Source organism: Carcharhinus amblyrhynchos, chromosome 2, assembly GCF_965287045.1.
Source record: "Carcharhinus amblyrhynchos chromosome 2, sCarAmb.v2.hapA, whole genome shotgun sequence".
Classification (NCBI taxonomy): Eukaryota; Metazoa; Chordata; class Chondrichthyes; order Carcharhiniformes; family Carcharhinidae; genus Carcharhinus; species Carcharhinus amblyrhynchos.
Window position 1 is genome coordinate 113,139,797 of NC_137325.1, and position 27,119 is coordinate 113,166,915.

Sequence of the window (27,119 nt, forward strand, 5' to 3'; positions counted from 1 at the left end):
AATTTGGTGTTCTTGTGTCTGTCCTCATTAGTACAAGATGAAAAGTGGCAATAGCGGGTCATGTGATGCCCTTCATTTTACCTTAAAGACAATCCCAAGTGGGGATTATATTTAAGGCTGAACGAGGCTGATGATTCATAAAATTGTTACTGTACTGGAGGAGGCCATTGGTCCATCGTGTCCGCACTGACATCCAAAAGAGCAACTCACCTTTACCCCATCAACCTGCGCATTCTTCTTTTCAGAGAGGCTGTTCTAAAGAAATATTGGGAATGCAACCATAGGAGATGGATAGAGAAAAGAGTTTTTTGTTGGAACATCTGAAACAGAAATATCCCCATCATGCAAATGCAATCATGGGACAACAGGAATGCCTTAAAGAACAGTTTGGTCCGGCATGGTGGCACAGTGGTGAGCGTTGCTGCCTCACAGCGTCAGGGACTCCGGTTCGATTTCAGCCTGTGTGAAGTTTGCACATTCTCCTCGTGTCTGTGCTCAGGTTTCCTCCCACAGTCCAAAGATGTGAGGGTTAGGTGAATTGGCCAAGCTAAATTGACCCTAGTGTGGATTAGTGGTGTAAGTATGTGGGGTTGCAGGAATAGGGCCTGGATGGGATTGTGGTCAGTGCAGACTTGATGGGCGAATGGCCATCTCCTGTACTGTAGGATTCTATGATTCTATTCTTTCATGAGTGAACGGTTTCTCTGTGTCCACTCAATCAGCGTTTTTTTCTCACCTGTGTAGAGGAGACTGCTTTGTGATCAGTGAATGCAGGATATTAAAAGAAATGCAAGTAAATATCTACTCCCCCCAAGATGTTGTGTGGGGCCATAAATAATGGGAAGGGAGGAGGGAAGGTGTTGCATTCCTTGTGCTCATACAGGAAGGAACCACAGAAAGGGACATGAGTGTTGACACCAATAGTAGAGCAGACCAGGATGTCACAAACACAGCAGTCTTCTTGGAATGCATAGGTGGTGAGAGTTCTAGCCAAATGTAAAGGACGGAACAAAAAACAAGTACATTGTGACTGGAAGAAAATGAAAGTGTTCTTGCTTAATTTCTTAACTCTTGTTTCTTTCATTTTTTCAGATCAAGGGAAGACAAATTTGCGTGTAACGTCAACAGATGATGCTGAGCGCATTAAAGCAAAGCAAAATCTTGCCAATGGAAATAACCATGGTTCAAATACTAAAATTGCCCGAAACATCCCACGAAGGCACACTGTAGGTGGAGCTCGCAGTTCTAAAGAAATATTGGGAATGCAACCGTCGGAGATGGATAGGAAAAGAGAGGCTTTTTTGGAACATCTGAAACAGAAATATCCCCATCATGCAAATGCAATCATGGGGCAACAGGAACGCCTTAAAGAGCAGGTAAAAGAACACTGTCCCTTATTTTGCATCATCATCGTTCAGTATTGCACACCCTCCTTCTGAAGGCATTGAGTACTTGCTGAGATGTGGTGCCACTTTCCCTCCGAAACCTTGTCCTTGCAATTATTGTAAATGTTTCAGTTTAATGGCAATTGTCAGCAAGCTACTCACCAAACTTACTGTAATTTGTAACTGCCCCATTGTCATGCCCACTTAGTCTGAACTAGAGAATGTACAAACTTGGTGTCCTGTTCAACCCAGAGCTGAATGACAATCTCTGATCCAATACAAAAAGTAAGATAATTACTTCCAGGCAATTTACAGTCTTCAGGACTCAACATTGAGTTCAAGAATTTCAAGCAATCAACTCCTGTCCTTATTTTGATTTTTTTTTTGCTACGTGCCAGTCTGAATTTTGTTTTTCAGACCTTTGCTTTCATACAGAGCTGTACATTATTCTGTTATTCACACTCACTCTAGACCAATGCTTTGTTTCTTTGTTATGTCTATTAGTAGTCACTTTACCTTTTGTCCCATGACATCTTTGTCATTTAATCTCTCATGCACTCTACACATTCCACATCTTCCCTTTTTGTTCTTCTTCCCCCCACACCTCCATCCCACCCCACTTTCTACAGCACTCAACCCATTACATTTCTACCTTCAATTGTGAAGATTTGTGTTTGACTCAATTCTGTTTGTTGCTCCACAGATACTATCAGATCTCCTGAGCATTTCCAGTATGTTCTGTTTTTATTTCAGATTTCCAACATCTTCAGCATATTGCTTTTAAACACTTGTACCTTTGCAGCATTGCTCTCTGCACAATATCGAACTTACTTCTGATTCTGAAACTCATTTTCATACACTTCTAGGTTTGGTGGAGTTCCCTCTGACCTAATCAGTGATGATCTTTCAAATAACATGACTAAAACTGGTTATCTGGTCATTTATTTTGTTACAATCTTTGTGAAGACTTAAGAGATTTGAATTCCTAGTGACTGACTTTAATGAAGGCTTTTAATGTAACAAACAAAAATGAGTATTGAATAGACATTACTTAGTAGGTAATTAATACTCTCAACTAAAGAAAATAAACACGTCAATATGTTGTAACACAACCAATATCTCCATGACACAAAAACAGAAAACGCTGGAAAATCTCCGCAGGTCTAACAGCACCTGCGGAGAAAGTATAGAGCCAATGTTTTGAGTCTAGATGACCCTCTGTCAGTATTTTGCCAATATCCCCGTGGCCCCATTTATACATTGTGTTTCATTCTCTTCAGAATTATGATATTTAAGTTATAAAATTTATAGGCCAGAATTTTACTGTCCCACTCGCCGCGGGAATCGGAGCAAGCGAAGGGCGGACCACAGAAAGGTCCGTTAACCTTGGGCAGTACTTTACGGTTTTGGGATGAATGAAGCTGTAAAGTCCTGCCCGAAGTCTTTGAGGCAGTCCAGATTTAGCTCCAGCTCCCAATGGGCTTGCACCTCTCTGTTGTTACTCCAAAGTTGTTTACGAACATACGAATGTGCAAAAATATAAATTAGGAGCAAGAGTAATTAATACAAGTCAGGCACAGTTATGGAACATTTGGAGATTGTGATACTAGTGAGGAAGGTGTTGCAATAAGGAAAGAAAGAAAAATATACATTCATTTTGCATTTTTCACAGTCTTGTGTTAACGGTCCATGACGTTTATTTCTTCCTACCCTTCCTCTGCCCCATCGGTCATGGCAGTCTTTCTAGTCCTCCTCTCTGGAGCTTCCTCTGAAAAAACTAACCACCTTGCTTCATCACTGCTCACTCCTTAAAAACCACTGCAGCCTTCTGGTCATACTCTCTTGATTTCCCTACAGAAACCTGTTGTCAGCTTCGGTCATTTGCCTTGGCTTGTGGTAGAATAAATGCAAAATATCAAAATAGATGTTCACATGTAAAAAAGTTTATTTATTAGTCACAAGTAGTCTTACATTAACACTGCAATGAAGTTACTATGAAAATCCCATAGTCGCTACACTCCGCCGCCCGTTCGGATACACCCGAGGGAGAATTTGGCACGGCCAGCTCACCTAATCTGCACATCTTTGGACTGTGGTAGGAAACCGGAGTGCCCAGAGGAAACCCACGTAGACACAGTGTGCAAACTCCACACAGTGACCGCACGGGGAATCAAACCCTGGTGTCTGGCGCTGTGAGGTAGCAGAGCTAACCACTATGCCACCATGCCGCCCCAGTGATCAGGAGTGGGGACTGTGGTTGTAGCCTTTCTCCACAAAGCTACTGATTGAATTGTAATAGTGGCACTAGCATTACTTTGACTGATAATTTGGGAGACTCTGGATCAAACCTGGGATCATCTTGGTTTCTATGGTAAAATGTTCACTGGATAAAACAAAGCATATTGACTTTAACTGTCAGGATTCATCCTATGGTATCTGTGGGGAAATGTCTAGTGTAATACTAAAGACTTGATGTATTTTTTACTCACTGTTAGGAAATCATGCTTGTTGACTATACCATTGTAAATGAATTCATTGATTAATTGCCATATTAATTTAGTCAGACATCAAGTATGGCCTGTGCACACTGATACTGATACCAAGTAATAGGTTTTTTGAGTCATAACAAAAAACACTTCATGTTCAACTTGAATTGAGCGTGAATCTCGCAGCAGTCAATGGTTCACAAGACTTTATTAGTTTCTGTGTGATACGGTTGAATAGCTGGGTTGCCTTCAAGGCATAATAAATAACATGATTCCCTTCACCAAATCTGAGATGACTAATATGACCCCTCTCTGTCCTTAGCCATCTACTTGCTCAAAGCTGCCAAGTTTAGAAGAAAATTGTGATGAGACTGTTAGTTGCTGGTAACAAATCTGGATCATCACCTTGTCTCAGAGCACTTCGCTTCCTGCAGTCACTCTTTGTGTGTCATGGTTGATTTTTTTTTTACAACCAGAAATGCCAACTTTCATCCTCGTGTTTTTTGTCTGTCAATAAATTCCTTTGCTTTGTTCCCTCATCTCTTCTGTCTCAACCGACATGAGCTGTGCCCTAAAGCGAAAGATGGACTGCCTGAAAGCCTCCGACAATTCCTCTGTCTTGCCAGCCACAAAGAGATTCACTGCATTAGGATTGCTGATGTAATCAGCTTCCACTGCTTCTGTTACAGTGCAGTTCAATCTATACAGTCACTGCTCTCAGTGTTAAATCTCGACTGCATTTTCACCGTCCCTCTTCTAAGTTTGATGCTGAGCAGAATCTGACTGTCAAACCTAGTAATGTTTATCTTGTCTCGTTTATTTCTTGAAGATATAAGCAGGATTATCCTTGTGGCTCATCCTCCTTGGTAATTTCTCCTTGCTTTCTCGTTGGGACGTGCCTAGCTGGTCCCTGTTGTGAGCTTCTCTGTGCAGAGGAGCAGTGACATAGGCATTAACTCATGCTTCACTGCTGTGGTGTGCATTTTATGGATTTGAAACAGTCAGTAATACTTCAGACTTTTCCTGGGTTTCTTTTTTTTTATGTACAAAGTGTGCTGAGTTTTTTGCTTTGCCTACAATTAGAGTGTGAAGGAGAGTGCAGACTTTTGGCAGGGTAGGGGAATGCGGGCAGTGGTGTCTCTGAAATGAAGTAGGATGGAGCCTGAAATAGTGGAAGCACTGGGATTGGGGGTTGGCTCAAAAATGGAATGGGGAAGGAGGAAGGAGACTGGGACATCGATGGAGGCCAAGGGAGCGATGGGGGTTGAGGGAATGATGGTGACTGGAGAATGTGCATTAGAGAGACTGACGAGGGACTCACTACTGGTGATCCTGGCAGAGAAAGTGTTTAGAGGTTGCAGGACTGGAGATTGTCAAATATTCTGGGAGTAGCTTTGGGACCAGCATTCTCCCAGCAGCAAGGACTTGACTCTGAATAGCACTGGGAGAGGAACAGAGAAATTAATTTCAGTTGTGGGCACATGAGCTATGGTCCGGACTTTCACTCCCAGAGTTGGGATTTGATCCCATCTCCACCAACCCGACCCAACACTTGACAATTACCTTTGATGGTTTGTTTTGACGCTGTTCCAATGAACTTGACAGTGAGTTTATGCACTTTTTATGTACATTCATGCCCACTTTTAACAATCCCAGGGAAAACCTGAGTTCTCCCAAGGGGCACCTGACCATCCAAAGTGTCCCAGGATAATATCCAGAGGGGTATCCTATCTCCCCAAAGGGTTCACAAAGCATAGAGTTGCTGCTGACTGGCTAAGCCTGCACACATGGTGTTTCACACGTCTCGGTCACCAAAATCACACAACAGATGGTAGCTGCTACTTTAAATGGTCAGCTGTTTCTGCAAATGTACATGTGCTAATCCTGTCCTGGGCCCATTTTTGCCCTTGTCGAAATGGTAGATGCCGTGTTGTTTCATAATGGTGTGGGATGTATATTTGAGAATGAGGAGTGTGAGAAGATCTTTGTAGAGGCAATTCAGGTCACAGGAGAGAGCAGCAGCATCAGGGACTTGTGCTGGGATTTCTATCATTCAATGAAAACACCATTGATTCTGGGCTCAGGGAATGGTTTGGAAATATTGGTCCTTGGCTGAGTTTAAGGCAATGTGCCTTTTGAGAGGAGCTTCAAACATTGCTTAAAACAAATCCAATCCAGCCAGCAGTTATCACCCCACTGGTCCACTCTCAATCATCAGTGATGGTAGGTATCATTAACATTTGCAGTCACATGGCACTTGCTGACCAATAACATGCTCACCAGTGTTCAGTTCAGGTTCTACTAGGACCACTTGGCTTCAAACCCAATTTCAGCCTTGCTGCAGAAATGGATAACAAAAGCTGAATTTCAGAGGCGACTGTCCTTGGCATCAATTCATTTGACCGAATGTGGCATCAGAAGCCACATTCAGTGGCTTGATGCACAGTGGTTAGCACTGATACCTCACCTGTGTTAAATTCCGGCCTCGGGTCACTGCCTGTGTGGAGTTTGTACGTTCTCCTCATGTCTGCATGAGTTTCCTCCAGCTGCTCCAGTTTCCTCCCACAGTCCAAAGATGTACGGGTTAGATTGATTGGCCGTGCTAAAGTGACCCAAGTGTCAGGAGGACTACCAGGGTAAATGAGTGGGGTTATGGGAATAGGGTCTGGGTGGGACTGTGGTCATTACAGACTTGATGGGCCGAGTGGCTTCCTTCTGTACTGTAGGGATTCTATGATGCTAAAATTGAACTCTGACAAAATCAAGGTCGAGATGCCCTGCTGGCTAATCATAGTTCACAGGAAGAAAGATAGCCATGCTTGTTGAAGGTGAATCATCTCAGCCCCGTGACATCGCTACAGGAATTTCTTAACCTGGCACATAGGTCCAACTATCTTTAGTTGCTTTATCAGTGATCTTCCTCCATCAGAACACCCGAAGTATGTTCAGTTCCATTTTGTGACTCCTCAGATGCTGAAGCAGCCCATTATCACTTGCAGAAGACCTTGTCAACATTCAGTCTTGGACTAGTAGCAAGTAACATTTGTACCACAGAAATACCAGCAATGGCCTTCTTCATCAAAGGCGAATCTATCTACCATCTCACCACCTTTGAAGTTGCTGTGAAATTAACCTCTAATAACAACAAGTGCTTATTCTTATAACAGCAAAATCCAGTTCACTAGAAAACCTTCTAACAACCAATCCTAATTCTAGCTTTTCAGAAAGGCTTGTTTGTTAACACCAGGCCCATGGCTATCAACCCTCTATCTCCATGTGATTTCTATTTTATAAAGCATTTTTTCATGAGATTCTGTCATTTTCTTCCCCTCATTTCAAAATCTCTCATTTTTGACACGATTTTGGTCTTTGTTGAATTTTTCAGTCAACTAACTTCAATAAGCAAAGAGTACAAATGCTATTTGAGACAAAACTTAGTGCGAGGGAAAATGAAGGGAAGATGTATTCATTCCTATGTATATCATGGTAACAGACACACATGACAAGCATATTTGTCACTTTTGCAGATTGCTACAACAAAAATGCAGAATTTTGTATGCATCTATGATACCATAAGCTAAGTGGTATATTTGATAGCCTTTAAAAAGACCCCAAGAAAAATTGCGCTGCAAAGAGAATTAGATGCATTGTTATGAACCTTGACCAGACCCCCAGGTTTTTGGTTAGATTAAGTAGGGGCCAATAATGTTTTGATTAACGGATGCAAAATTTGAGATTCAAGATACTTGCTAATGGAATAAAGCCACAAGATTGCATGGGTTTTGAACAAAGAGAAATAAGCTTCACTATACAAGGCCAGAAAGATAAAACCATTTACTGTATCTGTCTAATACTCTAACATTCAAAGTCAAGGAAGTACATATGATTTAATAGGCAAACTGTGGATGAATGCACCACACTTAATAATAAATGGAAGATGTGATCAATGTGCACAGGTTTCTTAAAAGCCTACCCAGATGTCAATAAACATGGAGGGTGGAATTCTCCCAACCTGCCTAGAACCAGAGGGCACAACCTCAGGCTAAAGGGACAATCCTTTAAAACAGAGATGAGGAGGAACTTCTTCAACGAGAAAATTGTGAATTTGTGGAACTCTTTGCCGCAGAAGGCTGCGGAGGCCAGGTCATTGCGTGTCTTTAAGACAGAGATAGAAAGATTCTTGATTGATAAGGGGATCAGAGGTTATGGGAAAAGGCAGGAGAATGGGGATGAGAAAAAAATCAGCCATGATTGAATGGCGGAGCAGACTCGATGGTCTAATTCTGCTCCTATGTCATATGGTCTGTCTGCGAAGAGGGCAAGCACAGAGAATTTGATAGGAACTAAAATGTCAGAAACCTGCTGGTGTAGAATTGTGTTGCAGTTCTCCCAATGGCAGGTTAATGGCAGGTCAGTCATCTCACTGGCAGGTAGTGTGAATGCTATTTGGGTTCATGTGCCCGCTTATTAAAACAGTTACCTATGAAGACAAGAGGGAAATATGGAAAGAAGGCTATGCAAGGAGGTGGGATAGGGTGGAGGCTCACGATGGCAGACAGAGGGGCAAGGAGGTGGATGAGGGTGAAGAACAATGGAAGACAGAGAGAAGGGAAGCTGGACCAAAACAAGGCTGTACGAAAAACAAGGAATCAAGGGGAAACCACGTTGTTTACTAAGAGGGGATGGATGAAGACGCCAGAGATGCTGCGTAGAGGCCCAAGGAGGGCATGGGTACCTAGCAGGTGATGGGTTTGGAGGAGAAAGTGGTTGAATTGAGGAGCAAATTTCTTGAGGCTGTTAGCCTTTTCCCTCTGGGCTACTGATATCCTGAAGTTTAAAGTTAAAGTTTATTTATTAGTGTCACAGGCAGGCTTGCATTCACACTGCAATGAAGTTAGTGTGAAAACCCCCTCGTCACCACACTCTGGCCCCTGTTCTGAGGGAGAATTGAGCACGGCCAATGCACCTAACCAGCACATCTTTTGGACTGTGGGAGGAAACCCGTGCAGACATATCAGGCATGATTTAAAGGACTTGCTTGTCCTGAAATCGTGAAATCCTGCCCAAGGTCAACAGACCTTTTCATTGTTCACCTCTCGTCCTCTCCAATTCCTGTGGCAGGTGGGATGGGAAAATTCCGTCCAGGGAGAATGTGCAAATTCTGCTCAGATAGTGACCCAAGCCAGGAACTGATGGTCCCTGGTGCTGCGAGACAGTAGTGCTAACCACTGTGCCACTGTGGTGAAGACAGGTGGTCTGGAGAGAGTGATAAGAGTGTACTGGACTGGTACTTAAATGTGACACTGGAACCTTTGAACCCATCAGCTGAGGGAGGTTGGATGAATCAGACAGGAAAGTTGGAGCTGAACCTACCTGTGCATATTTAATAGCTTTAACTGCAGAATCTGGTGCGGGTTCCAGCTATTCTGGTAAGCAGGACAGGCACCACCAGAGACATCTGTCGCCACATTTAGGTCAGAATTTATTAACGTTGTATGCTCGCCACTGCTGCCAGCAAGAATGGAGAATTTGGCACTCGGCTAAATCTCCATTCATTGCAGTGGGATTGGAGGATCCCAACCACAGGCGAGGTTAGGGAATTCCAGCTTTAGTCTCAAAATGGGAGAATTCCTCCCAGAGAGTCAGCCAATCTCACTGAAGCTCTGTCTCTGTCACGAAGAATTCCAATACTCACCTTTTGAAGATATATCCTGGATATAACCTCCAAAAGTCATTCCAACTTAGACAGAATCACCAGCGGCCCACCTTGCAGGGTTTCAGTCTCTTCTCCCAAGATTGCATTCCTGGATTCCTGAGTCTGCACTCGGTTACCAACTCACAATCATAGCTTCAGCTCTTTGGCCATGCTGTGAAGAACACTATTGCTCCAACAGCCTGCAGCACAGAGTCAACAACCTTCTGCTGCCATCTTCGATCTTCAGAGTTTCTCCTGAGCCTACTTTGAGAACCAGAGTTCACATGAGCCCTTTTAGACACTAAAGGTATCAAGGGGTATGGGGAAAGAGCAGGAGTATAGTGTTAAGTTAGTTGATCAACCATGATCAGATAGAATGCTGGTGTAGGTTTGATGGGCTAAATGGCCTACTGTTGCTCCTAGTTTCTGTAGAACATAGAACATTACAGTGCAGCACAGGCCCTTCGGCTCTCGATGTTGCGCCGACCTATGAAACCAATCTAAAGCCCGTCTAACCTACGCTATTCCAATATCATCCATATGTTTATCCAATGACCGTTTAAATGCCCTTAATGTTGGTGAGTCCACTACTGTTGCAGGCAGGGCATTCCATGCCCTTACTATTCTCTGAGTAAAGAACCTACCTCTGACATCTGCCCTATATCTATCACCCCTCAATTTAAAGCTATGTCCACTCATCCTAGCCATCTCCATCTGAGGAAAAAAGCTCCCACTGTCCACCCTATCTAATCCTCTGATCATCTTATATGCCTCTATTAAGTCACCTAATTTAGGCCAGAATGACCTATGTTTTTATATTTTCACTTAAAGTCTGCTAACCTGATTTCTTTTCCCTGCTCCTCTATTTTTCCCAAACTTGACTGGGATCTGTCTCTGTCCCATACCTGGAACTTCTGTTTAGGGCCTTCTGTCATCTCTCCTTTTGGGAGCTCTCCATATCCCCTGACTGGAACTCATGTATTCAATAGCACTCCAATCCTGGTCATGTGATCTGGGTGTTTGCTCCATTTTCCTCCATGCACAGGCACCCTCGACCATTCCTCAGCCCAAAGAGTTTAAAATTGCTGAATTGTGTATGTACAGGCCATTTCCTCACTGCGCACATGGGGGAGGTCTGAGATCTGCCTTCAACCTCTGCTCTGGATGAGAAGGTAGGTCTGGCTAACGACTGGTCTTTTCCTTTAAAACACGGGTACCAATCCCGATCAGGTTGATCAATGAAAGCCTTCTCTATCTACTGATAGGAAAGGGTCTTTCAGGGATGAGTTGAAGCACTTTGAATCCAATTCCTGTCATGCTCATAACAATAATTTCTCCCCAGCCCTCACTAAACTGGTGATCTTGAAAGGCCCCAAGGTGGCAGCTGTAATAACCACTGAAAACCCTTATTGGAGCTGTAAAAGATGCTTGATTTTTAGCAGTGTTCAAAATAAAAGCATTTTTTAAACTAACTTCCCCTAAATTATCCAGGATATTTGAGGTCCGATTATTTTGGTTCTGTCAGTGGAAGTGAAGCTTTGTTGGGAGGATGGTGTGGTTACCTGTGTCAAAAAGTCTCAACCTAGTGGTGCTGTCTAGGCCTCATCTTAATGCCCACTTATGCCATGCTCCCGCTGCAGCGAGGTCGGAGAATTTGGCAGCACAATCAGATTGAATGGTGTTGTAGGCTCGATGGGCTGAATGGCCTACTGCTGTCCCTAGTTTCTATGTTTATATTTTTTTCATTTAAAGTCTGCTAACCTCAGTCTTTTTCCTGGTTGGAGTCTTTTTCCCTGCTCCTCTATTTTTCCCCAACTTAACTGGAATCCGTGTCTGTCACGTACCTGGGACTTCTGCTTAGGATCTTTCTGTTGCCTCCTTTTGGGATCTCTCCATATCCCCTGCCTGGAACTCTGGTCTTCAATGGCACTCCAATCTCACCAGTGTGAACAGTGGTACGATTTTGACCACAGTGCGAGTTGTATTTGGAATCTTCATAATCTTTAAAGTCAGTTGTGTAATGGAAGTTCATTTCCTCACCCTGCCCTAACACTGATTAATCTGCACTTTGAAATTTCTTGAAATTTGGCTCTTTTCCTACAGTGTGCCATGTGTCCAAATATTGTGTACATGATATATACCTAAATGCCATTTTTTGCAAAACAAATCTTTGGTTCCTTTTGATATTGGGAAAAGTAACAAAATATGTGCAATCATTGTATGCTTATGACTAAGAACCCTGGATTTCTGTCCTTCAATGTTTTGAGCTCATTTCTAAGTGTCTGTATACTATATGCTCGAGTTTTTTTTTACTCCCCTTTCCTCTGTTGACAAGTTTTCATGCAAAATGCTCTCACTCTGTATAAGAATGACAAACTTGTCATAAGCACATATAATACACTTAATAGTGCTACGCAAACACTTTGGAAGAATAACTGACATATTTTGTGGTTGTAAAAGTGCTGAGCTTTTACTTTTCCAAACTTGGCCATTCTTTGTTGTGATATTTGCCTGGGTTGGTTGTGTGATTGTTGAATGGTTTCCACAACCTTCCTAATCAGTTCTTTCACAACGGGGCTTTGTGTGAATACCAGTTGCACCTTTTAATCACAGAATCCTCACAGTGCGGAAAGAAACCATTCAGCCCACTGAGTCTGCAGTGGTCAGGATAATCAAGATAACATTCTTTACAGATATTAAAACTTGAAAAAAAAAATGCATGACCCTCCCTTTCTGCTCTCAACTGCCATGAACAACTTTTTAAAAAGAAAGCAAGTCCATCCTTTACTGATAAATTTAATTTCTGGTCTGCACTTGAGAGATCTGATCACAACCAGATTGAGATATAATTCCTCTTGTCTATAGTGTGGCACCCTGAGGAGAACTACCAGATTGTACCAAATGCCCTGAGGTACAAACAGTAAAGCAACAGTGAATTGGAAAGAAAAGCAGTTCTCTGCAACCCTTGCTTAGTTTCTGCTCAATGCCTAATCCTTTGTTTTTAAAACTTTGCCTTTTTTGGGGGATATTTCACTCTGATAAAGAACTAAAGACATGTGCCATGGTCTGACAAGAGGATGAAGTGTTCCACAATTCAAATTACAAAACAATTCGAGCCTCCAGAGTGGCTTTCAACAGGTGTGAATATCTGGTACTCCTTTATCTTTTCAAGAAAAAATTAAGCATTGATATTTTTGACAGGTGCAAACTTGGCACCACAATCTTGTGCCACTATACTTTTGCAATCTTTTTAATCCAAATTCGCTTGGTCTCCAATCTTGCAATTTTGGGTCTACTTTGTGTCTGTGCCTCTGCCCCAGCCTTGGTGGCAATGCCTTCAACCATTTCACCTGCCACTTTAGAACTAATTTGCCAAATCCATCCATTTTACTGCATTTCTCATACCTCCAAAAGCTTTCTCCAAGCTTGCCTCTTCAACACAATATTAGTTACAGCTACAAAGTTGCTGGTCCAGTACTTATCGAGAAGATCACTGAGTTGTTCCAGTACTTTTGGAAGCAAGGATCCATTCCTCAGGAACTTAAAGATGCTTCCGTCGTAGACTTCTACAAGAGGAAGGGCAATTGGCAAGTATGCAACAACCACTGAGGAATCTCACTGCTCTCCATCACAGGAAAAACCCTTGCAAGAGTCCTGCTAAATCGTCTGGTCACTCATCTGGAGCTGGGCCTACTTCTAGAGTCACAGTGTGGCTTCCGCAAAGGTCGCGGGACTATTGACATGATTTTTGCTGCGCACCAACTTCAGGGGAAGTGTCAGGAGCAGAATCACGAGCTCTACACAACCTCGCCAAAGCCTTCAACACTGTAAACCGATGAGGCCTGTGGAGAATCATGTCAAAGTTTGGCTGTGCCCCCCCCCCCCCCCCCCCTCCCCTCCCCACCCCCCTCAAATCCATTCAGATGGTACGCCAGCCAGTTCCATGATGGTATGATGGCCAGAGTACTGGATGGTGGACCCACACTGTTCAGCATAATGTTTACTGCCATGCTGAATGATGCCTTCCAGGACAGCGTTGCTGGAATCAGCCTCAAGCACAGAGTGGATGGGAAGTTCTGCAGCCTGAGGCGACTTCAATCTGTTACCAAAGTGAAGGAGACTATTCTGAGAGACTTCCTCTTTGCTGATGACTGCGCCCTGTAAACTGGCTCAGAGATGCAAGTCAGTATGGACAAATTTTCCACAGCTTGTGACAACTTTGGGCTCACCATCAACATTAAAAAGACTGAAGTCATGCACCAGCCTGCTCCTCATGCACCGTACACAGAACCCATAATCACAATCAAAGGGCAGAAACTACAGGCAGTGGACCAGTTCACTTATCTTGGCAGCACCCTCTCCCAAGCAGTGACTACTGATGCAGAAGTTAACTGCAGAATAGCAAAGGCAAGTTCTGCTTTCAGTAGACTGTGCTCCACTGTTTGGGAACATCGAGGAATCAGCCCAGCAACAAAACCGAAGGTCTACAGCGCCGTGGTACTCACTACCCTCCTGTACGCCTGTGAAACATGGACTGTGTATCGAAGGCATGCAAGACAGCTCAATCATTTCCACATGACTTGTCTTCGCAGAATATTACGCCTCAGAAGGCAAGACAAAGTACCAGACACTGAGGTTCTCTCTAGAGCAAGTCTACCATCAGTCCACAAACTGCTGATGAGAGCGCAGACCCGGTGGGCAGGTCATGTCATCCGTATGCCAGATGAGTGCATACCCAAGCAGCTCCTTTTTGGGGAACTCTCTGCTGGAAGACACTCACATGGAAGGCAGAAGAAATGTTACAAAGACACACTCAAGGCCTCCCTGAAATCGCTTGACATTGACACGATCACCTGGGAAACGCTGGCACAAAACGACCCTACCTGGTGCTGCCTCATCCACAAGAGCTGTCAAGCTTATGAAGCAAGGTGTATTGCTGAGCACAACTTAAGCGCGAGCTGCGCAAGTCTAGAGCCACCAGCGTAACAACTACAGTGTCTACACAAGCCTGTCCAGTATGTGCCAGGACATTCCATGTCTGAATTGGCCTGATCAGTCATCTCCGAACACATCACATCCAGCCTCAAAATGACTAATGTGTCATGGTCCTCATCGACGACGATGGATGAACAACAGTTACCTTCCTTAACTCTATACGTAACTGCTGTCCACTATCTCAGCCTCTTTTTAGAATCAGCATTGGATGTTTCATAATGTTAAAGATGCATGCTTTTGGTAGCTGTTCCAAGTCCCACAACAATAAAAGTTGGATGGGGGTGGCATGACACCATGGTGATTATAATGCACTGCTGCCTTGTAGACCCAGGGATCCGGGTCCAATTCCAGCCTTGGGTAACTGTCTGTGTGGATTTTGCACATTCTCCCCTTTCTCGCATAGATTTTCTCCGGGTGTTCCGGTTTCCTCCCGCAGTCCAGAGATATGCAGATTAGGTGGATTGGCCATGGTGAATGCACAGAGTTATGGGAATGGGCAGAAGGGAGGCCTTGGTGAGATGCACTTTGGGAGAGTCGGTGCAGACTCAATAAGACGGATGGCTTCTTTCTGCACTGTAGGGATTCTATATCAGTGATACCACGAGTTGGTTTTAGTGTTCTTTACTTAGCAAGAGGGCCACCTAAGAGACACTAACTTCCAGGAGAGCTGCACTTAGGAGGATTTGAAAGCAAAGACGAGAATTTTATAATTGGCAATCAGTTCAGATAATTTTGATTACAGTGTACACCCACAGCAAGCAAGTGGGTGTTAGGACTTGGTGCAAATTAGGATGTGAGCAGCAAGAGTTTTGAATGAACTCTGGTTTATGGGTATTGGCCAGGAGAACATTAGCATAATCATGCCCAGAGTTAACAAAGGCACTGATGAGAATTTCAGCAGCAGGTAAGCTGAGACAAGGGAAGAGTTGTGTAATGTTCCAGATATGGATGTAGGTAGTCTTGGTGATGGCATACATCTGGTTGGAAGCTCATCGTGGGACCAAGTATGACGCCAATGTTGCAAACAATCTGATTCAGCCTCAGCCTGGGAGAGAGATATGGAGTCAGCAGCTAGGGAATTGAATTTGTGACAGAGTCCAATGGCAATGACTTTACTTTCCCTAATATTTAGTTGGATGAAAATTCTGCTCATTGGATGTAGGGCCAGCAGTCAGACAATTTAGAAACATTGGAAGGTTCAAGAGAAGTGGTGGTACGGTAGTGCTGGGTGTCATCAACGTTTATCATCAGTGTTGACGTGGAACCTGAGGTGGTGTTTTCAGATGAAGACCCTGAGGTCATTATGTAGCTGGGAGGAAGCAGTCTCAGAAGATAAATTTCAATTATTCTGATTGCATGTGCCTGTATGCAATTAGAAGTAAATTGAGTAATAACATTTCTGTTATCTGGAACTCAAACATACAGAATTCCCTATTAACCAGAATTCAGGGATCAGGTCTGGTTTTTGATTGGGCATGGTAAACTCGCTAGCCTGTCCTCGTTCTGATGGGAAGATAGTGGTGGACCCGCAATCCAGAGGCCCAAGCTAATGCCCTGGGGGCATGGGTTCAAATCTCACCATGGCATCTAATGAAATTTAAATTCAGTCAACAAATCTGGAATTAATCTGGATGACACAGTGGTTAGCATTGCAACCTCACAGCACCAGGGATCCACGTTCAATTCCGGCCTTGAGTGATTGTGTGGAGTTTGCACATTCTCCCTATGTCTGTGTGGGTTTCCTCCGGGTGCTCCGATTTCCTCCCACACTCCAAAGGTGTGCTATTCGGTGGATTGAGCATACTCAGTTGTCCCTTAGTGTCAGGGGAATTAGCAGGGTAAAAATGTGAGGTTATGGGAATGGAGCTTGGGTGGGATTGTTGTAGGTGCAAGCTCAATGGGCCGAATGGCCTCTTTCTACGCTGTAGGGATTCTATAAAAGCTAGTGACCATAAAACTATCATTGATTGTTGTAAAAACCCATCTGGCTCACTTAATGCCCTTTAGGGAAGAAAATCTGCCGTCCTTACCTGGTCTGGCCTCAGTAATGAGGTTGACTCTTAACCACTTTCTGAAATGGCCAAGCATGCCATTCAGCTCAAGGGCAATTAGGGTTGGGAAACAAATGCTGGCCTTGCCTGTAGCGTCCACATTCCATGAATTTTGCTTTTCCACATTTCTGTGTCCCTCACTCAATTCATTTGCTCCCACACCTTGCGAGACATCCTGCAGTTTTCTTATTGGGTGACACTGTGGAACCCGCCTTACTACTCACTCAACCAGTGTCTTTGATAAATTGGCACCTCCCATTCCTGTAGCATGATTTTCTTGGACTTATTATGCTTATCATGTATTACTGGGTGTATACCAGAGATGATATTTATATTGGGTGGCTTTCAATCAAGACTTTTGGCTGAATTAGCATTGTTACGTCGACCTCCTGGGCACACAACTGAACTGAAGCACCGGATTGTGTTTACTTCTCTTTCCCAAAAGCAGCCAAAGTCGCAGGGTGGATTTTTTTCACCAGCGAGATTTTCTGCTCCTGCTGAAGTCAATGGACGTTTGAATGGCTCGCCACTCTTTACATCCCCACCCCCTCCGTGTCTGGGTCATAAAATTCAGCCCATGGGATACCTTGTAACTTCAGCTTGTGTTCAACCAGTTTATAAAGGAAGAAAAATTATGATTTCCTGACATGCCACCTCAAGCAATTTCTCTTCCATACAGCGTTCGCTCTGAAGATATTGACTGAAGTTGTGGGAAGTTGTCATATTTTCTGTGCTCAAAAAGTAATTAAGGTGACTGTCACATGTAGGATGTATGGTGTCAAATAGTTTAATAGCACACAAAAGGCAAAATACTGCAGATGTCAGAAATCTGAAATGCAAACAAAAAGTGCTGGAAACAGCATCTGTGGAGAGTTTATTAATTTATTTCAGTCAGTAGGTTCCTGCGTGACATTGATAAAAGCATGTTGGACTGGGGCAGTCATTTGTGTGTGTATGATTGTGTTAAAAGACAGGAAAAAATGCAAATAACCTTGCAGCAGGCACCAGGACAACTGGGGTTATCAGAGCATGATCAGGCTAGCACATAGTCATTAAAAGAACAGCAACTGCAACTCCCGACGCATTCATTATGTGTAGACACACAGAGTTTCGGTTTAAGGCTGAAAGATTCTGGCAAGTTTTAACTGCAATTCCCTTTTGAATTAGCACTTAGTCATCTGCAGTCCTGCAGACAGACTGTTGCAACCAGCTTTCATAAATATAAGGTCTGAAAATTGAATATAAGAATTTGTAAGATGGAATGTACTCAAGCAAATATTGTAGCTAAAATGGGAAACGCGATGTACATGAATGTCTAGCAAGCATGGTTATATTTGCTTTACTTTACTTATTAAAGGACCTCAGATGTAACTTAAAATTATATTCCTTTATTTTAACTAATTAATTTGATGTTTGGCTTTGAATGTCATTCCAAATGTCTCAACGTGTGCAAATGTTGCACAAATTTCTCAAACAGCAAGGAGAATGGGAAAATAGTCTAATTCTACACATTGGTAGTCCATGTATTATACAGTTGAACTATGTTGCAAAATATGTCTTCCTGATTTTCTGCCAGAATTTTCCTGGGATAACATTGTGTAAACACGTTGCCAGCAATTGTTGTTACCCTCAGGAAGTTCCTTCCTTTATAAAGTTTAAAGTTTTTTAAAGTTTATTTATTCATCACAAGTAAGGCTTACATTAACACTGCAATGAAGTTAATGTGAAATGCCCCTAGCTGCCACACTCCAGCATCTGTTGGGGTACACTGAGGGTCAATTTAGCATAGCCAATGCAACTTGCCAGCACATTTTTCAGATTGTAGGAGGAAACCTACGTAGACACGGGGAGAACATGTAAACTCCACACAGACAGTGACCCAAGCCGGGAATCAAAACCGGATCCCTGGCACTGTGAGGCAGCAGTGCTAACCACTGTGCCACCATGCTGCCCTTTGGATAATGAATTTATAAATGAAGTTGTTGGTGGCGCATGCTCGTTGGGCCGAAGGGCCTGTTTCCAGTGCTGTTTTGTTCTTTGTTCTTTAGTAGGTCAGGATTCATCAACTAACATAAATGATTGTGCGGCATTAACTTGGGAAATAGTGTTCTTATTGACCAATGAATAGATCTTCTTGTTTTGAAGCTTCCATTTCCTGGTAATTGTCAGCAGTGATGATAAAACCAGCTTAGATTGAAAGCGACCTGAAATTGTAAATTAGGAGGTAGATTGATAGAAATAATGTTCCCATTCAGTCTTCAATTTCAGAGTTAGAAATTAATTCCTGGTGGTGTTTATTCCAAATTAAAGTTGGCTTTAATACTGTCAGAACTTACAGAGTCTCATGAGTAAGAGAATTAATTTATACTGCAGGGGCTTGGATTTAGGAGAAAATAGTATTTTGAAGACATTTTGAGATCTGCATAACTTATCTACTAACAGAAAGCAATAAAGGGAAATCTAAAATTCTTTAGTCATTACCTGAATGATGATTATTAGGATCTGAAAATGAAGTTTGACATAATTTATTTTGACTGTTGTTTCAGTCGCACCTAAGTGACAGCAATCAATACTTTATTGCTGCTGGCTTCTTGCCACGTTCTATTGACGAGCTATTAGCTAATCAGGCTTCGTATAGCTCTGTAATACAGATGAAGAACTGTAACCACAGCAGAAGGGAATAGATAAAATAGAAGCAGGGAAGTTGTTTCCACTGGCGGGTGAAACTAGAACTAAGGGGCTTGGCCTCAAAATAAGGGGAAGCAGATTTAGGACTGAGTTGAGGAGGAACTTCTTCACACAAAGGGTTGTGAATCTGTGGAATTCCCTGCCCAATGAAGCAGTTGAGGCTACCTCATTGAATGCTTTTAAGGCAAGGTAGATTAACTTTTGAACAGAAAAGGCATTGAGGGTTATGGTGAGCAGGTGGGTAAGTGGAGCTGAGTCCACAAAAAGATCAGCCATCATCTTATTGAATGGTGGGGCAGGCTCAAGGGGCCAGATGGCCTACTCGTGCTCCTAGTTCTTACGTTGTAGAAAAGTATTTAATGAAAACAGAAAATGCTGCAAAATTTCAGCTGGTCTGGCAGCTGTTAACATTTCAAATACATAAACACGTTAATTCGGTTTCTCTTTCCAGAGATGCTGCCAGACCTGCTGAGATTCTCCAACATTTTTCTGTTCTTATTTCAGATTTCCACCATCCACAGTATTTTGCTTTTATTATAAATGGGGTAAGACCAGTTATGGTAGATCACTACGTATGGTTTGGCAAGAGGACCTGAGATCTTTCTTATTAAGGACAGAGGAAAATTGGATCTGGAATGGTAACAGCCAGTAATGGAACTGGATGCATTTAAGAACATAAGAACATAAGAAATAGGAGCAGGAGTAGGCCATCTGGCCCTTCGAGCCTGCCCCGCCATTCAATAAGATCATGGCTGATCTGTCGTGGCTCAGTTCCACTTTCCGGCCCTCTCCCCATAACCCTTAATCCCCTCTCTTATCAAAAACCCATCAACCCGCTTCTTGAAAATATTTAGCGAGGCAGCCTCCACCACTTCAAGGGGTAGAGAATTCCAGAGATTCACCACCCTTTGAGTGAAGAAGTTCCTCCTCAACTCTGTTCTAAAACGCCCCCCGTTTATCTTGAGGCTGTGCCCCCTAGTCCTACTGTCGTTTTTCAGTGGGAAGAGTCTCTCCACCTCTATCCTATCCATCCCATTCATCATCTTATACGTCTCAATGAGATCTCCCCTCATTCTTCTAAACTCCAACGAGTACAAGCCTAGTTTATTCAGCCTCTCCTCATAGTTCAACCCCCTCAACTCCGGCATCAGCCTAGTAAACCTCCTCTGCACTCCCTCCAAGGCCAAAATATCTTTGCGCAGGTGCGGCGCCCAAAACTGCACACAGTACTCCAGCTGCGGCCTCACCAATGCCCTATACAGCTGCAGCAAGACCTCCCTACTTTTATATTCAATCCCCTTCGCTATGAAGGCCAGCATCCCATTCGCCTTCCTGACCACCTGCTGCACCTGCAAGCTGGGTTTTTGCGACTCATGCACAAGCACCCCGAGGTCCCTCTGCACCGTCGCCTGCTGCAGTTTTTCGCCCCGTAAGTAATAGTCCTTCCTACCATTCTTCCTACCAAAGTGGACCACCTCACACTTGCCAACATTAAATTCCATTTGCCATTTCCTGGCCCATTCGCCCAGCCTATCTAGATCCTTCTGCAGACTCTCCACACCCTCCGCACAATTTGCCGTTCCCCCAATCTTGGTGTCATCCGCAAATTTCGACACCCTACACTCGGTTCCCTCCTCCAGATCATCTATATAAATGGTAAAAAGCTGAGGCCCCAGCACCGACCCCTGGGGCACTCCACTAGTCACCATCTGCCAATCCGAATAGCACCCGTTGACCCCCACTCTCTGCCTCCTATTTGACAACCAATCCTCTATCCACGCTAACACCCTACCCCCAACTCCAAGTCCCCTGACCTTCTGCAATAACCTCTTATGAGGTACTTTGTCAAACGCCTTCTGAAAATCCAGAAAGACCACATCCACCGGCTCTCCTCTATCGACCGCCCTAGACACATCCTCATAGAACTCCAGTGAATAAGCTATTCAAAAAAAAACTTTTATGTATCACTATCGATATCCTCAGCATGTCCCCCCAGTTGCTTTACAACTAATGAACTACTTTTGCAACTGGAATGGCAAGACACCCTCTATAATGGCTCTGCACATGAGCAGTGCAGGCAACGGTTTGTCTCCTTAATCATTAAAGATAGAAAAATGATTAAGCAGTGCAGAGTCTGTGCTAGGAAGTGTCAATTAGAATACTGAATTCAGTGTCAAACCATGTACAAAATGTGAAATAAAGGGATAGATGGGATCATGAGAGAAAAATAGAAAACAAACATTATTCTTTTTTTATTTTTGGAAATCTCTGATCATTATTAGGGGGGCATGGTAGCATAGAGGTTAGCACTGATACCTCACAATGCTAGGAACCCAGGTTCAATTCTGGCCTTGAGTGACTGAGTGGAATTTGGACATTCTCCCTGCGACTGCATCAGTTTCCTCCCACAGTCCAAAAGATGTGCCGGTTACGTGGATTGGCCATGCTAAATTGCCCCTTGGTATCATGGGGATTAGCAGGGTAAGCACACGGGGTTACAGGGATAGGGCCTGGGTGGGATTGTTGTCACCACAGGCTTGATAAGCCAAAGGGCCTCCTCTTGCACTGTAGGGGATTCTATGATGACTTTAAGATTATTAAGATCTGGAGGAATAAGATTCCACGCTAGTAAAAGTTAATTTTCAGTGGCACAGACATTGTTTCGCAGTAATTAAGACATATCACAACAATAAAAAAATTACTTTGGAATGGACACGTACTAGTTTTTTTGATGAGTTTTGTGGACAGATATCAAATGGGTACAGCCAGTTCAACTTGCTTCATATACTTCAATGTCAAGTCTCTCGTCAAGAATAGCACAGATTCTAAAGAATGGAAACTTAGTGATTTCCACAATTAATTACAGACTTGCAGTCACTGGAAGTGGCTTTTCAACTTGTGAATGAATAACAGCGTGCACTGTTAGCCTCATTATTGTTTTCCATATTCAAATCTAGCCCACTGGCTTGCTTGAACCAGACATATTACTACAATCAACTAGGGGGGGATGATTCCCTATGAACTTGCTATAAGCAAATAGTAGTCTTGCTGTAATTGGTGTTCTACAGGTTAGGTTTGTCCTTATGTAGTTCTGATCTTGCCATCCGTTGCTCTTGATCAAGCATCAATTAATAGCTATTATCTAGTCAACAGCAACGAATGGAAGCATTCTTTAGAATCTGTGCTATTCTTGACGAGAGACTTGACATTGAAGTATATGAAGCAAGTTGAACTGGCTGTACCCATTTGATATCTGTCCACAAAACTCATCAAAAAAACTAGTACGTGTCCATTCCAAAGTAATTTTTTTATTGTTGTGATATGTCTTAATTACTGCGAAACAATGTCTGTGCCACTGAAAATTAACTTTTACTAGCGTGGAATCTTATTCCTCCAGATCTTAATAATCTTAAAGTCATCATAGAATCCCCTACAGTGCAAGAGGAGGCCCTTTGGCTTATCAAGCCTGTGGTGACAACAATCCCACCCAGGCCCTATCCCTGTAACCCCGTGTGCTTACCCTGCTAATCCCCATGATACCAAGGGGCAATTTAGCATGGCCAATCCACGTAACCGGCACATCTTTTGGACTGTGGGAGGAAACTGATGCAGTCGCAGGGAGAATGTCCAAATTCCACTCAGTCACTCAAGGCCAGAATTGAACCTGGGTTCCTAGCATTGTGAGGTATCAGTGCTAACCTCTATGCTACCATGCCCCCCTAATAATGATCAGAGATTTCCAAAAATAAAAAAAGAATAATGTTTGTTTTCTATTTTTCTCTCATGATCCCATCTATCCCTTTATTTCACATTTTGTACATGGTTTGACACTGAATTCAGTATTCTAATTGACACTTCCTAGCACAGACTCTGCACTGCTTAATCATTTTTCTATCTTTAATGATTAAGGAGACAAACCGTTGCCTGCACTGCTCATGTGCAGAGCCATTATAGAGGGTGTCTCGCCATTCCAGTTGCAAAAGTAGTTCATTAGTTGTAAAGCAACTGGGGGGACATGCTGAGGATATGGATAGTGATACGTAAAAGTTTTTTTTTGAATAGCTTATTCACTGTGCTTGCCTTGTTCCTCTCCTGCTCTGCATCTTTAGTGGGCATTCTGTCTACACAGTAGACTGAATAGACAATAATACAGCATCAAAAGGAAAGGCCTTTTGTTAAGCAGTCAGGAAAGGCTGAACAAGCCCAGAGTCTTATCTCCAAAGAAAATAATGGCTGGAATTCTCTGGCTGTTCACACCCTGCTGCCGCTACCAGCGAGAACGGAGAATTTAGAACTTAGTCAAATCCCTGTTCCCTGCAGCAGGACTGGAGAATCTGATAAAAAATAAAAACACATGGGATAGAAGGCAACATGTTGTCATACATTGAGGATTAGCTAATAGGCAGAAAACAGAGAGCCAGAATAAACAAATCATTCTCGGGCTGGCAGGCTGTGGCTAGTCTGGTACCACAAAGATCAGTACTTGGGCCCAAGATGTTCGTAACATATATTATTGATTTGGATGTTGGGATCGCATGTAATATTTCCAAGTTTGCAAATGATACAGAGTTAGATGAGAATGTGTATTGTGAGGAAGATGTAAGGTGACTACAGGAGGATTTGGATAGTCTTGGTGAGTGGGCAAGAACATGGCAGATGGAATATAATGTGGAAAAATATGTGAGGTTATCCACTTTGGTGGACCAGATGTGCAGAATATTTCCTAAATGGTAAGAAGTTAGAAAGGACAGGTGCCCAAAGGGACCTGAGTGTCCTTGTCTATAAGTCACGGAAGGTTAACATGAAGTGCAGCCAGCTATTAGAAAGGTTAATTGAATGTTCATCTGTATCACAAGAGGATTTGAATTATGGAGTAGTGAGGTCTTGCTTCAATCGCATAGAAGCTGGGTTAGACTACAGCTGGAGTACTGTATGTTGTTATGGTGTCTTTGCTTCAGAAAGGATATTGCCATAGAGGAAATGCAAGGAAGATTGACCAGACTTTTTCTGGGGATGGTGGGACTGTCTTGTGAAGAGAGATTGGGGAAACTGGGCTTGTATTCTCTAGAATTTTGAAGCATGAGAGTTGATCTCATTGAAACCTGCAAAACACTTAACAGAATAGACAGGATTGATGCAAATAAGAAATTTCCCTTGATTGGAGACTCTACAACCAGGGGGCACTATTTCAAAATAAGGGGGTTGCCACTCAGGACTGAGATGTGGATACATTTATTTAGACAGAGGATTGTGAATCCTTGGAATTCTCTACCCCAGAGGGCTGTGGATGCTTCAAGCAGAAGTTGAGAGATTTCCGATTAACAATAACATTAGGGGTTATGGAGAAAGTCGGGGTAAACAGCATTGAAGTGGCTGGATCAGTTATAATCGTATTGAATGGCAGAGCAGATTCACTGGGTTAATGGGCTACACCTGTTATTCAAGGATGTAAGGAATATTATGAATTGAGGCAGAAAGTCGGGGTTTTGTTTTGGCTTAACTACAATCTAAATGAATAGTGAAATGGGCTCTAGGGATGAATGCTCTGCTTGTGTTCATGTGTTCTTGAAATGAATGGAGTGTAATGCAGATAGATTATGATGAAAGTAGGGTGAGAGCTACCTTGTGTGTGGAGTGTAAACAATGACACAGACCAGGCGGGCTGAACGGCCTGTTTCTCTACTCTAAATTTGACGGAATTGTGTGTAATTCTGTGTAGCACTGTGAGATTAATATGAAGTCCACCAAAAATAGAATTTCTCCAGCAGGCAAGCTGGGGCAATAAATTGCTGGTTGTGATGCCCCTAATCCATACACAATGATGTGCACACTGTTTAACGCTAAACTGAGACTTTCCACATGTATTTCAATACCATGTAATCAGTACATGCCTTTAAAGGACTCCATCTATCAAGAGACTAGGTAAGAAGCTTGATTGCTGATTTGCTTTTATTCAACAAAATGCTTCCATCACCTTCCAAAGCAGAAGGCTTAGTGATTTTCTACTGATAAATTATTGCCTTCTAAAAGCAGCAAGATTTTTTTTAAACTTATAAATATGTAGCATCTCATCACACCTCCAACCAGAATCACTTTCACAAGTTATGACAAGCTGTCTAACTCCAGAGGAGGCAATGTGCATTAAAGCACACGCACGTATCCTCAATGCAATTCCCATATTAAGAATTGTTTTCAAAAAAACACTGATACCATGGTCTTTACTTGCCAGTGATTGCAATAATATGACATTGCTTTCAATTTGAATTGATGGCGTTCTGCATATTCAAATTGACTGAAGCCATCTAGCCTGTTGTTAAACAGTGTGGTTTATCATTTCAAGTGGAGAAGCAGGTCTGACAGGTAAAACTTACAAACAGGTAGAGGTAGAGGAGTGCTAGTAACCATGGATTCTGCTGATGTCACAGTTGAAAGGGCATGTTGGTGCAGTGTATTGAACATGTGGCTGGGAGGAAGCCCTTTAGGCTGGGAGGGAAGTTTATGCAAGTATTTGGCCTTCAGATTAACGAAGTAGCTAAAGTCATTTGATGCACAAAGAAGGTGAAACTTCTGTCCTAATTAGGGTTACCCTGAAGTGTGTGGAAGTGTTCTGAAGAGTTTGGAGACGCAAGAAATACTTATATCAATCCAAGTGTCACAAAGAAATTGCAGGTAGCGTGAGGTTGGTTCTTTGTGTTTTTAAGCAGAATTTTGTTGCTTGTCTTAAAGTGATTCAGGCACTTGTTCCTGGGAGATTTTGTTTGTATTCTGTTGAGTTAGTAATCTAGTCAAATGAATAGGAACAGTACTTGAAATCATCTGCTCTTTTTAAAATGCTTCTCGATGATATTTGAAGTTATGGTCACAAGATATGCTTACAGACAAAGTGACCCTGTTGTTCAAAAAAGCAGCTAAGTGAGCTAGAAATTTAAAACTACCTTCCTTTTGTCCTTATCATACGTCATTCATGAGTTCACAATAAGTAAACAACTTTACTCTAGTGGTGAATCCCCTCTGGGTGATTCTGATAACATCTTGTGCTCAAGTGTTGACTCTAACTGGTTAGTGTAAAAGGTTACTTCAAGGCCGATTGGGAGGAGTCCAAGTAATTAGGGTCTAGCAGCAGATAACTGAGGTCCTAAAATCAGAAAATCAGTTCGTAGGCACCTGTGGAGTGGAAACATTGAGCAGAAATGTGATCAGCAGAGTGCAAACTCCCTGAGGTGAGTGCATGGATTGATGCCGTATTTTTTAGCCATTTTAACTTCAGTTAGGTTTGCTTGAAGTTGATGAACTGCAGATAGTGATAGTAATAAGTCACAAGTAACATTTTTTCAGCGCTGAAGTTCATAGAGGCAGCTGTCTCAGGATTGTTTTGAAGTCTGGTTATGGTAAAAAGATCTTGGCTGGTGCCATCTTTTGTGATTATATAGGTAATGTGTAGGTTTCCTTGTAATTTATAGGGTTTGATCAGTGACCGACAAACCGAACAGCTGCAGGTCGTCTTATATTTCAAACCAGCTAGGTTTCCACCGACACAGATATACTTCATATTGAACAGTTTAACAATTCCCTCCCTAGTCTGTGTTCTGTTGCCAGTTCATGAACTTTGAAAGGTATTATTTTAGTACCGATAAAGAATTTGGTAACTTTAAAAAATGTGTTCTGTCCGCATTTCTTGTAATTAGCCTTGTTGCAAAATGCTTTCAATTTAATTTTAATGGATAATATAGAAATGCTGGGGTATAATTTGAGACTTGCTGATATCCAAGTCTGTTGCCAATTCACTGGAGTCTGAAATGAATGTTTCATCTGATGTTAA

General features: G+C 42.7%; 1 protein-coding gene across 8 annotated transcripts in view; it reads left to right on the forward strand.

The window, feature by feature from the left end:
• Window positions 1-27,119, forward strand: part of LOC145357750 (sickle tail protein homolog) — a 567,669-nt gene that overhangs the window by 262,535 nt on the left and 278,015 nt on the right. For 5 of the 8 annotated variants that reach the window (XM_080211333.1, XM_080211229.1, XM_080211212.1 and 2 more), the window contains one exon: window positions 1,093-1,376. In XM_080211333.1, coding sequence (XP_080067459.1) covers window positions 1,093-1,376 — 284 coding nt within the window. Of the gene's footprint in view, window positions 1-1,092; window positions 1,377-25,761; window positions 25,980-26,066; window positions 26,521-27,119 lie in introns of those variants that run through there. The other 3 variants (XM_080211283.1, XM_080211274.1, XM_080211264.1) reach the window with 3 other exon arrangements.